General features: G+C 43.8%; 1 protein-coding gene across 1 annotated transcript; it reads right to left on the minus strand.

The window, feature by feature from the left end:
• Positions 1-44: 44 nt before the first annotated feature.
• Positions 45-10,415, minus strand: LOC107382381 (centriole, cilia and spindle-associated protein). Its single transcript, XM_015954500.3, has 4 exons — positions 10,321-10,415; positions 7,342-7,743; positions 5,399-5,697; positions 45-365 (listed from the first exon to the last, which is right to left on the minus strand). The coding sequence occupies exons 2-4, from the start codon at positions 7,706-7,708 to the stop codon at positions 186-188; spliced, it is 846 nt and encodes a 281-aa protein (XP_015809986.3). The 5' UTR covers positions 7,709-7,743; positions 10,321-10,415; the 3' UTR covers positions 45-185.
• Positions 10,416-13,466: the final 3,051 nt, after the last annotated feature.

Consider the following 13,466-nt stretch of genomic DNA (forward strand, 5'->3'; position numbering starts at 1 on the left):
GAGCCTGTCGGATTGGGGGATTATTTACATTCCTTATAGAAAAGATGAAAGTGTAGATGACATGCTGCCCTTGTCCCACGCTGAGGCCACCTGCCTCCCACACAGTCCTGTTCATTCAGATGTCAACAGCGTGTCCCTCCTGATGTTTAGGGCCTGGTTTTCAGGAGTCTCTATGGATCTATGCTCTACCTGAGTCGGGCAGAGAAGCAACGCATGTACTCTGTCATCCAGCGGTCGTCCACCACCGCCAGCTGGGAACGCCCTAGCTTCTCCAAGTCGGCTGATCGAGCCCGCCGGCGGTCCAGGTTGGAGCTGCGTTTATCAGACTCCCGCCGGGTCTGAATGCAGGCTTCAGACTTGTGGCTCTGTGAAGAGAAACCAGGGGGCTGGTTGGTGAAATGGACACCATGAGTATTCTATTATTCATGTCTGCAGCGTGTTTGGTGCCGCCGCTCTACTTCTCCTGTTCCTTGTGAGTGCTGGTAGGAAGGAAAACACTCGATCACACCGTCACTAAGAGACGAGTGAATGTAGTCAAGCATACAAGGAAGATCGGTGTCCATCTTCTGCATCCTCTACCCACACACCAACTAACGTCATGTCCTCTTTCCGCACACTTTCACTTCACTCAGCCTCCTGCTTGGTGGCTCCAACCTCAAAACCCTACTGTCTATGTAATCATTGTCTATACTCAGGAGTAGTTTCAGCTCGTTGAATAACAACAGACAGCTACAGCTTAGAAGCTTGACTCTCCCATCGTCCAGTTAGAGTTGACAAAGTTCCTCGGATGAGAAGCAAAACGTCGTCAAGAAACCAAAGAAGTCCCGTTGTCTTCATCTGAACCTTTCTGGAATAATGACCATACACAGATATATGTACATTGATGAAAGCACAATACATTTTAAGGAAATAAAACCATACTAGTGAAACATATTGTACTTTTCAAATAATTTTGAGGTCTTTGAGGCTTTTAATCAATATCCAGTTTCAAGGCCCAGAATGAGCATAGACTGTGCTAATCGCCATCAGGTTTTATTAACTAAGAAAATGTTATTACTGAACCAGTTTCCAAACAAATATTTTTATTGACCAACTTCAACTTCTTCCTGTTGTTGCTTATGTAACATGCGTGAGGTAAATATTTGTTTTAATATGAAAGATCAAGATAACGTTAGTGATGTCGGTTTCACGCTGGAAGCATCGGCGGCGCAAAACGGCAGCGGAACGCTTTACTCGCGAACTTCAAAGAGGTTATTTTCACACCGGGAGAGTCTTGGCAGCGCTGCGGCTTCCTCGCCGTGCTCTTAGCTGGACTTGCGAGATCACATGATCCCTCGAGACTTCAGGTCATGGTTTGTTTATGCAATCCGCCATTAAACCAAAAAGGAAATCACATTTGATGTCGCTGTTTGATGTCATACATGATGTTGTTCCTCTCCACTGCCAGGATTAAAGCCGTGAAAACACACGGCTGCACTTCTGGAACGATGCTGTGAGTAGATAAGCCGTTGGGTTACACGTAAGCTTCACATGAAATTGCATCGATGCAGTACTTTTATTTTGAAAATTACCAGTGATTTTACACTGAAACTGTTTGTGATTTCCTGTCTAGCCCTATGTTAACTGCGGAAATTGGCACATCCCAGGAGCGGCACGTCGCTAAGCACATTGTGCCCAGGAGCCCATGCAACGATAATCCGGCCCTGGTTGGAGGAGTCTGATCGCTGCTGCAGTCAGATCGATCTCCGACGGGGATTTCCAACTCGCCAGGGGGGTGGGGGGTGCATTCATCCACCGGCTTGGAGTACATCCAACAGTCCTAGAGCACCGGTCATTCCTGGATTCTCCAGAACTCAGACTGCCAGTCCACTTCTACCCCGTCTATAACCTTCACTCTTTCACTCCAAAGGCCCAACAACATGAGTGCTTTTGACTCCGATGGTCAGTGCCCCCCCAAATGTCACAACAGAGTGTGCTTTGTAGCCTACCAGTGTTATGAGTGTTCAAGAGAAAATGACAGGGAGAGAAACAATGTTTAAGATCATTTTTGTTGCTGGAAATAACACAGAAGCATTGTTTGTACCATCTGTCAGTCAGCTGATGGTTTCACATATGAAGGGGTGTCCCCATCACTAGTGCTGCAGGAGCACATCTGCACACCGCTTAGGGCAGGCTGTTCAAACAGTTATCAGGAAGATATATGTTCAAAATATCTAAAAATCTGTTGTTTCTATTAAAAACATTCCAAATAATCCATAATGACCTTCTCAATATACACGATGATCATTTCTGATATATTAAAGAGTCATTCACCCCCCTACCGTCACATCCACCCACACTTCCTGTTTGAAAAATGCTCTTAAAGGAGATGTCATCTGGTGGATCAGGAGAGCTGTGGTGCCGAGGAAGTGACTGTCAATCCATATGTTCACCCTTTGTTCCATATATTAACAATAATAATAATAATAATAATAATAATAATAATAATAATAATAATAATAATAATAATAATAATTTTTATTTAAAAGCACCTTTCTGGTACAGAATAAAAACAAATCATTCAGTAAGTAAACATACGTAAACATGAACAAACAAGGCACTCTAAAATTCAAAGCTGTTATGTGGTTATGAAGAGGTGAGTTTTGAGTTGTTTTTTGAATTCTGTGAATGAGTTAATGTTCTTGATGAGAGGGGGAAGGGAGTTCCAGAGTTTGGGAGCGGTGCAGCTCAAGGCTCTACTCCCCATGGTGCTGAGACGAAAGGAGGCACAGAGAGATGAATGGAGGAGGAGGACCTGAGGGAACGGGACGAGGTGACGATGTGAACGAGATCTGTGAGGTAGTGAGGGGCGAGGTTATGGATGGCCTTGAAGGTGAGGAGGAGAATCTTGTAGTTAATCCTGGTGTGCACGGGTAGCCAGTGGAGTTGTCTGAGGATGGGGGTGATGTGATGAGAGATGGGAGTTTTAGTGACGATGCGTGCTGCTGCATTCTGAACCAACTGGAGCTTACGGAGGGTTTTCTGAGGGAGGCCTGAGAGAAGAGAGTTGCAATAGTCGATACGTGATGTAACCAGACTATGGACAAGAATAGAAGTAGAGTGGACATCAAGGGAGGGGCGAAGACGGTTAATGTTACGAAGATGGAAATAAGCTGACCGTGTGATGCTATTGATAAGAGATTGGAAGGATAGTGTGCTGTCTAGGATGACACCCAGACTCTTGACCTGGGGAGAGGGGAAACTGAAGTATTATCAACTGTGAGAGAGAAACTGTCAAATTTTGAGAGGGTGTTCTTGGTACCAACCAAAAGAAGTTCTGTTTTGTCTGTATTTAATTTCAGGAAGTTCGAACTGAACCAGGATTTTGTTTCTTGAAGGCAGGTGATGAGGGAGGAGGGAGGAAGTGCAGAATTTGGCTTACTGGACAAATAGAGCTGGGTGTCATCCGCGAAGCAGTGAAAATGAATATTGAATCTGCGGAAGATATTGCCAAGGGTAAGGATGTATATAATGAAAAGAAGGGGCCCCGGGACAGAGCCCTGGGGCACACCAGAAGAGGCAGAAGAGGGCTGTGAGCGGGAGGATTTGATAGTAATGAACTGAGTGCGACCTGATAGGTAGGACTGAAACCACTGAAGTGGGATGTTAGCAATGCCGATGGAGGATAACCTATGGAGGAGAATGGAATGAGATATTGTGTCAAAGGCCGCACTCAGATCAAGGAGGACCAGGATGGATAGCAGACCGGAATCAGCAGCAATGAGGAGATCGTTAGTTATTTTGAGGAGGGCTGTTTCTGTGCTGTGAAGTGGGCGGAAACCGGACTGGAAGGGTTCATAGAAGGAGTTTAGTGTCAGATGGGTGTGGAGCTGGGTAGCGACTATCTTTTCTAAAACTTTGGAGACAAAGGGTAGGTTGGAGATGGGCGGAGATTAGTAAAAATGTTAGGATCCGAACCAGGTTTTTTAAGTATTGGAGTAACTGCAGCAGTTTTGAAGATAGAGGGAACAATACCGGAGGAAAGGGATGCGTGTATGAGAGCGGAGACGAGAGGGAGCAGGGAGGGGAGGCGGGGTTTAACCAAGGCCGTGGGAAGGGGGTCGAGAAGGCAGGCAGAAGACTTTGACTTGTGGATAATATCTGATATCTCAGAATCACTGGGAAGTTGGAAAATGGAAAAAAACTGTGTTGGTTCGGGAGGATCAGATGGGGAGGTAGGGGGATGCTTTGGTTGATTGCACGGTGAATGTTTAATATTTTTTCGTTGAAGAACAGAAGAGCATTACAAGTAGCAGTAGAGCACGTGTGTGGGGGCAGAGTATGGGATGGCCGGTGAGTTTTTATTGATAATAGAGTACAACGACTTAGTGTTGCCTCGATTGGGGTTGATTAGACCGGAGTAATACTGTTGTTTGGTTAGTATAATTAAGTCCTTATACTGAGTCCGTGAACGTGTATTCTGTTTGAGCAACATCATGATGCACGGGCTGATTTGTGAAGACAGTAGAAGTGTGTGTGTTTGTGTTTTTATGGTGGTTTGCTAAAACTGTGTACATTTGTGTTTATGGAAGCAGGCGTCTTTGTTTGGACTCTCACTGACGTAATCATCGCTTAGATGTTTCGTCTTTAGTTTCTGAGTCTTAAAGAAACGATATTTAAAACAAGCTGAGATTTTGTGAGTTTTTATTCCAGTGCCTGTTTTATTATTCAACAGTTTTATTCAGTTCTCCTCTAATGCTTGAAGATTTCGGTCCAAATAAACTTCTTTTATTAATCCCACAAATCAAATAATGTTTGAAAACAAATATTTTAAATAATAAATGTTCTGATACCTTCACATTTCACTTTAATGACTGACAAAAATAATGATTTTTTATACCATGACAAATTAAAACATCGACTGATATGAAAATAATATCATGACAGGAATTGTTCTCCATTACTCCCTAAACTACTTTTAAGGGAGACTTTGGCTTTCTTTTCGCACCCCTGGTGTCTGCTAGTAAAACCAAAAGTGAAACCTGTCTCCTCGCTGTGTGTTGGTCTTTTTAACGCCTTAATCTGACGGCTGAAACGTCTCCTCAGCCTTCACTAGTGTTCACAGCAGCGGTTCATCACTAAACTAAACAAATCAGCTGTGATCTAAAACATGGAGGAACCACGCTGGAAGCAGACTCCAGCGGTGGCAGGTAAGCTCCACTTTACTAACACCTCGGGAACAGCCCACTACTCTGAAGTTGCAAGTGCAATATTCAGGCCACAGAGGGCGATGGGGTCTCAATGACACTTCATTAACCCTGTAAAGGGCCATTTAGCAAATACTGGCTCAAGAAAATGATTTAAGATTTAGAAAAAACTGCAAAGTATGGCTTTCAACAGACCCAGAAACACGCATCACCTGCATCTGTGTCCCGGTCCAGTCCAGGCGGCTGGACAGCCTCCGGTTCTTGGTGCTGATTGGTGGTTGGCTCTTGGCTCTTGGTCCTTTTTGAACAGCAGCAGGTTTGTCCTCTCTGGATTCGGAGCGAGGAGAGCGACGGCGTCTCCGCTGTGCTGGATTGACTGGCTCGTCATCAGAAGAGGTGGAGCAGGCTGGCCCAGTTTTCGTCACCAGGCCATCACAGGGTCCACTGGTGGTTGGAGCATCAATCTCTGACCCTCCGTTGACCGCACTCACTTCATTTTCAACAGCTGCTTCTTCAGAAGACAATTAAGCACAAAGGAGGATGTCAGTAAGAATATAATTGAATTTATTCTGGCAGCAAAGATCTTTTTATCTGTTTTAGAGTTTCTGAAGCTATTTCAAACAAAAGACACCAGACCACTGATAAACCTCCAAATAGGGGTGTTCCTGTTGTTCCTCTGCTGGTTCTAGTGGAACGGATGGGACAAAAATCTCAATCCAAAGTTTATCGGAGGATTATCTGAAGGATTCTGGTAAAAAAAAAAAAAACTAAACTAAAAGGGTTCCAGGCACGGCCGGCTTGGGGATGGGAGGCTGCGGGCGGGCCTGTGGGTTTGCCACTGTTATCTCCCGGGACTCTGCCGGCTGCTGGTTGTGGCCCCCTCAGGGCTTGCCTCTCGAGAGGGGGCAGGGGCTTTTCTGGTTACAGTCTCCTTGGGGTCCCTGTGTTCTGGAGCAGCTCCTGGATCTCTGGGACTTGGAGCTCCTTCTGTCTCCTACACATCTTTGGGGGGCAGATCTGTGGCCCCTCACACTCTCTACTGGACGCTCCTATAGAGAAACCTTACATATACAAGCGCGTGTACACACACATGGACTTGGGCATTTTCAACACGTCTTAAGGCTGCGGTTGGCACTAAATGCACTGTGATTTATTGTCGTGTGATTGTTCAGTAAAACCATGTTGATTTTACATTTCTTCATCAAGTTGGCGCAGTGATAGTTTGCTCCTCTTGCATTGTTGTGTCCCTTTTCTGCAGGTCTAGAAGCAGACTCTTGTTCATCATTGATTATTTTTGTAAAACCCCGCCCTCCTTTCTCTTTCACCTCTGTCTCCGTGTCTGGTCAGAATTAAAAAGCATTCAAAAACAATAAAGTTTTCAGTATCAGGCGTGAGATTAAAGCAGACACTTTAATGCTCCACCTGAGAGTAAATCTGTAAGGCTTGTCACCAGCATTCAGACATTAATTTGGTTTGCTTCACAGCCAGACAGGACATGGGGGGGGGGGGGGGGCTTTTCTGTGTCTGTAAAACAAAGAATACATATTCATTGGAACTTGTTGAATTTAAAAGTAAACCATTGTTTTTTTCGTTAAAAAATCTGTTTCTTAGGATGAATTTTAAAAGTAACGTTTGTTGTTTTATAAAGTTAAATCTGATTTGTCCCACCGATTCCATTTTCCTGAAAATCGATTTCCAATCACGTGATCGGATCGAAGCTTCCCTCTAAAATACATTGTTTTTAAAAATAAACAAGCTGTAAGTGGGTTAGCAGCTCCGGCAGAAAAGTTTCACTTCGTTACAGAAACAGAAGTACGATCTATGGACACTTTGATTAACGAAGTAACAGAAAATAATAAATTGTTTTATTTCTTTTTCCCAGTCAGTAAATAATGTTAGGCATCAATATGCTTAGCTACTAATTCATAGACATTTAATAGACTTAAATGCTGTTTTTAAGAAGAAGTATTCCAAGTTTTTAGAATTCAGTAGCATGACTAAGCAAACTCGGAATATCTTACAAAATACATTTTAAAGCAGGTATTCAGTATTCTGTAACTAAATACATTTACTAAGTATTCTCTCCAACATTGCAGGCCCATTAAAGCACCTACTGGTGAGTAACGGTTCTAGTAACCAGGAAGAGGATCCTTACCTGTGGTTGGAGCAGAATCTACAGCTGGAGCCTCTCCAGTTCCCGGGGCAGTCTCTCTGACCCCTGAGTCCTGCTTTAGACCAGGATTGGTGTGCTGGTCCAACAGCTTCTGTTGGACCTCTGAACATGCAGGTGGCAGTGCCAGAGACAGGGGAGCCACTTTGTTTCTAGTGAGTCTTGGTGTGGACCACCCACTGGACTCAGAACCGCTTTCCCAGCCCTCCCAGAACCATGGCTTGTGGGAATGCTCCATCAAACGGCGGGTCAAACGGTACTTCAGAGAGTCCTCGTAGCATTTAGAAAACGTCTCCCATTTAGGATCCCTGAATTTCTTCATGTACTCAGTCCTAACTTTCTTGGTCACCATGGTTTCCTGTATTTTTGCTGTTTGGGTCTTTCACACTGGGAATAAAAACAAACATCATTTAAATAGCATAATCACAGAAACAGCTGCCACCATGTGGTCTAACTGCAATCCCAGCTGAAGAAAAAGAAACACACTCTGAGATTTATGATGGGGGACTTGTGTCAGGTGAAGTACTTTACAGGTCATGCATAGAAGAGAACAGTATTTCTATAAAAACATCAAAATGCCTAGATAATGTTCAAATACAATTTACAGAAAATAAGTTAAAGCTTTTTCAGAAGAAGGAGCCCCCACTGTGCTCCTGAAGCCAACTCTGTTAAAGTTAGAATATGGAACATTTTACTAAAAAGCTATAATATTAAAATAATACCTCCACGGGGCATTCAGAGGTGTGCAGAATGAGAGTACATTTTCTCCTTTTTAAGCTATATTTAAAAAGATAAATAATCAAATTTTTATTCTGTCGGCACAACACTGTTTATGTTTACATCTACCAGCCACTAGAGGGCACCGTTGTGCTAAAAAATTCCACTCAGCAAGGCGGGGTCGGGACTGTGTAAAAAGGGAGACTTAAAGGGACTTTACGGAGTGTTGAATTTTTATGCTCAGGATTGCCCCCTCAGGCCAAAAGCGTAATGGCAGCTTCAATAGTAGGCTCGTGCACGAGGCGCGCATGCTGTACGTGCACACTCCTTAACGAAAATAGCAGCTGAGACAGTCCCGTGTGTGTGTGTGTGTGTGTGTGTGTGTGTGTGTGTGTGTGTGTGTGGCGGGGGGGGGGGGGGGGGGGACATGCTCAGATCATTCCCTTCCCTTGCTTGAAAAATTGTTCCAAAATGAAAGTTGAACCCACATCTTTTTTATCTGTGAATTCAATGCCGTTCGGCGAGTCTCAAATAAAAATTTGGGCATCTTACTGTAAAAAAAAATATACCATTAATGTAAAAAATAAATTCTAAATAAATTATGTTCACATCTAGAACTGAACCTGGGTCTTCTGCATGAGAGTCCACCGTCTTCCTAGGTGAGCTAAAGCACCAGTGACGTCTTTTGTATCTGTAACATTTATATCCTTGATGACAGCTGAAACAACGTTCAAAGAACGGTTCGGAGCGAAAATGGCTATTTTGTTGCTAATTAGCAGGAAATATCTAGAAGAAAGTTCTACAGAAAGTAGCTAAGGGTCCTCAGAAATGTAGCTAGCTTTGTCACTAGGCGTTAGGAACAGCGACAAAGTGGCACTGCCTCTCTCTCTGCTGCTAAAGCTACGGATAGCAAATGCTACGGGCGATGCCTGAGCGTGAACGCGCATGAAGCAGCCTGCTCGACCCGAGCATCTCTCTTTTTCTGTGATTTTACAGAAAAACAGGCAATCACAGTAAAAATGCCAGGGCTCATTCTACAGGACCAGGGCGTTGCAGGAGAATGTCTGAAGAAGACATTTATTATTTCTATACATGTTTTGGCTGTCACACTTCCATAATGCCCCTTAAGAAGAAGAAGAAAATAAAATTTCTATAGCGCCTCTCAAGATAAAAAAAATCACGAGGCGCTTCACAAAAACAAAAATATAAAAAAGCATTTAGAAAATGTTTAAAAATATATTAAAATGAGCAAAAATGGGCAATTGTGATTTAAAAGAATTAACAAGTCAAGCAGCTGATTCTGAGCCCAACAGATGCTATAACGGTAAATCCTGTTGCAAAATAAACGTATTAGTAGAAATGAGTCCTCATGTTGTACAGTGTGTCTCTGACCATGGTGCTGGAACGCGTCAGCAGTGAACCAACATCCCAGACCAGGCACCAGAGGCCTGGGCGCTGCCACAAACACCAAACTGGTGTGCCATCCCAAAATGTTCACAGTCTCTATCTGGGCCCCCGCCTATACAATGTTCTGGGGGCGCCAACCGATGGAATCCCACTCTAATGTCCATGAAAAGGGAGATGGTGTTTTTTGGACAGCCTTGTTGAACGTTGCTGTATTTATTTAATCTTGAATGCAGTCGCAGCTGGGACCGACCAGAACCAGGAAGCCAGGGACCAGAAATGAACATTTTAAATAATGCAGTTGGAGGTGACGTTGCAGCACATGGTGACGTCAGCACCACCTGTAGGCCCCGCCCACCTCTCTATCCGTGACAGATTACCAGTGAGTGGAGGATTGGAGCTTACTATATATATAATACTGCAGCACCACTCCTCTCCTCCACCCACACACGCACGCATCTCTCACGTTACATTCATTCTGGTACCTGTAGCGATCACGTGCACCTGTTTTCACCTGGGTGCTCCAAATACCGCATCCACGCGTCAACAACGCGTTGTCTGGTTCTAACATCATTCTGAATAATAACCCGGAATAAAAACGCCAAATTTACTATTTCAGTTGTTTGCTTCTTTAAGGCTTAAATTCACTCAGTCACACTCCAGATGACTGCATTAGCCTGAACGGTAAACATCCACTCGGACTTTTACAATAATCACACTAAAATGATGAGAAAGAGCCGTAAAAGAGCAGGATTTAAATGAGCAGCCATGATGACCAGAGCCAGCTCCGTCAGCCTCCGCTTGTAAACCAGCTAGGAGCCGAGTACCTGCATGTTTACTCACCACAGCGCTCCAGTCTGACACCAGCGAGTCACTACTGGTCAGAGGCGAGCGTCGCCCGCTGGACCGGAAACGAGCTAAAGCTGGAGGTTAGCATCAACGACTTCCGGATGGGACCTTCAAAATAAAACCACCGGTCTGCTCTGGGTCTAGCCGGAGCCGCTACAATGTGCCCATGTGCCTGTTGAGGCCTCATGGCGGTCAGAAAAGGGAAATTAATCAATAATGTCACGAATATTAACTTTAAGGGTTGATTCATATCATTAAATGCCTTTCAATGCGAACAATCCAACTGAAAGAATAAATTTATACAGAAATAGTAACAATGTCATTCAATTCAAGTTTATTTATATAGCACCAAATCACGACAAGAGTCGTCTCAAGGACCTTCACATAGTAAATATTCCAGTACAGGTCAGTTCATTAAGGCAATCAGAAATAAGTTTCCTATATAAGGAACCCAGCAGGTTGCATCAAGTAGCAATCCTCAAACTTAGCAAGCATTTAGCGACAGTGGAGAGGAAAACTCCCTTTTAACAGGAAGAAACCTCCAGAGGATCCTGGCTCAATATAAGCAGCCATCCTCCACGACTCTCTGGGGATCGAGAAGACAGAGCAGACAGACACACACACACACACACACACACACACACACACACACACACACACACACACACACACACACACACACACACACACACACACACACACACACACAGCTGCCATTAAAGTTAAGCACCAGTCCGAGCAGGACATAAATACACGTGTGATTGGGACGAAATTACTTGTGGTTTGTAGTGTGTCTAGAGTTAAGTTCTGGGCTCTATTTTAGGCAGTGCCATTAGTCAGCCTCAGCGTAAGTTGATGTGGAGCAGCGGCAGGTCTACTCTGAGCCTCTCCCAGATGACGGAGCTTCTAAGGGAGAGCCCAGACATAGGGCTGGATTATCAGTGCAGGGCTCCATGGGCACAATGTGCTTAAAATACCTTTCTGGAGTTTTCTCCTTTCAGAAATGATGTATGAGTTTTCAGAAACCCGTAAAAGTGATTATCTCATCACGTACTGTGATATAATGTAAGCAATACGTCTTTTTTTTTTTTTGCTAGGCCCCCTGAATTAATCAAATGTGTTGATTTAACAAGTTAACGTATCAGTATACTCATACACATTATAGTAAGGTCATCACTAATGTTTAACATTCTCTTCACATTGGTGTTAAAACATTTCCACCTCACGCTGAGAATAAACCGCTAAGTCTCTGAGGAAAGGCGTGACATTCTGAGGTTTTTTTGGTGATGCCCTCAATCAAACATGTCAAATTCTGATTTGCCAAATTTATCAATAGAAGCTGTTAAACAGGAAATATTTTCTGATCCAGTCCGTGTCTAGCTGACTCCCAATCCGGTCAAATCGGTGAACAAGCTATTTGAAACCGTCCTCCTTTTACCTTCAGGTCAAAAGCCTCTGCAAAGCTCGTGAGGTGTTACAGACAGCAGCTCTTTTAAGAGGAGCCATTTGAGGTGGCTCGGACATCTGGTCAGGATGCCTCCTGGACGCCTCCCTGGTGAGGTTTTCCGGGCACGTCCAACCGGGAGGAGACCTAAAGGTAGACCCAGGACACGGTGGAGGGACTATGTCTCTCACCTGGCCAGGGAACGCCTTGGGATTCCCCCGGAAGACCTGGCCCAAGTAGCTGGGGAGAGGGAAGTCTGGGCCTCTCGACTTAGTCTACTGCTCCCGCGACCCGACTCCGGAAAAGTGGATGGATGGATGGATGGATGGATAAGTGGGTGGATGGATGTTTTTATAAACAAATCTCTAGTTTACAAACATACAGCCAAATAGATTTTACTACCCAGACTCCACAAACTCAGATATTTAAGAAAAGTTTTGCTAAAACATCGAGCTTCCATTCCAGCATTTCATCCATCACATCCCATCATTCCGTTCATACCTTGTCATGTATAATCCTTAGTTTAGGGAAATGGAAATAAATTTGTTTTTATAAACTAAACTCGACTAACACGAAGTGTGTTTATGGTCCCTGAATAAGTCAAAGAAACTAGAATCTTCTGATTAAACATTCAAGATCATCAGGTTGATATTTCATATTCATATGGAACCATCACATCTTATTGATCACTGGTTACACATGTAGCCACTCCTTAACGCTACATGTGTGTAGATATGTAAACATTTCACTCCAAGTCAGGATTGTTTCATAACCTGATCACAAACGTATACCTGATGATTTCACTGTCCTGTATATTTTCTTCTGTTTCTCTCTCTCTCTTCCTCTCAGTGCTCCTGTCTCCTCTTCTGTCTGTAAGAATACAATTGTTGTAAATCTGTGGCGCCTTTTGGGGACAGTGGGGCCAAGTAAGTCTGCCATGAATGTATTAGAAGAAGATCCCACTGTCACACACCAACAGGAAGTGATGCAACCGGTTTTGGCAAGTACAAAAGTTGGTTGTGTAGCGTAAGCCTAGTTTATAATTCCTAATACTGGAATTGCGTACGTCTTATTCACGCTCCGTTAGATAGAAATGTCCTTGCTCGGCCCTTAGGCAAAAGAATATTTCTGGACAAAACCTTCTTAGCTTTTAGAAAATATTGGAGATAAACATTTGGGACGTCATCACCCTGTGGATTTTAACATCGTTCAAAAACTTTAAGAAACGTTTTAAAATTTAAAGGGAATAATTTGAAACCTTTTACAGTTATTGAAACGTTTGCAAAGATGAAAGATCTGGACTTTTGGTTCAAAAACAAACGTGGTGAGTGATTATTTGTAATTTCATGTATATAAAAGGTTTCGTTATTTAATTACATTAATGTAAATGTAGAGTAAAGATTTGTCGTGACCTCTGCGCTCCTGAGCTCCGTTTACACACAACACCGTGGACAGCTCCTCGCTCCGGCCCCGCTGAGATCTAGAGGATCAGCACCATGGAGAGAGGCACGCTGAGACGCACCCTTCCCGCTGCGGATAATCGGCACTCATCAGACACCTTACAAAGGAGGAAAGAAGACCGACAACCAGAAAAGAGAGCGACATGTGGAGAGCAACGACACAGAGTCCAGAGAAAACCTGAGACCGCGTTTTGACACAACCAGAGGGAAACCGAAAGACACGTTTTTATACCGAC

This window comes from Nothobranchius furzeri, chromosome 7 (assembly GCF_043380555.1).
Source record: "Nothobranchius furzeri strain GRZ-AD chromosome 7, NfurGRZ-RIMD1, whole genome shotgun sequence".
NCBI classification, from domain to species: Eukaryota; Metazoa; Chordata; class Actinopteri; order Cyprinodontiformes; family Nothobranchiidae; genus Nothobranchius; species Nothobranchius furzeri.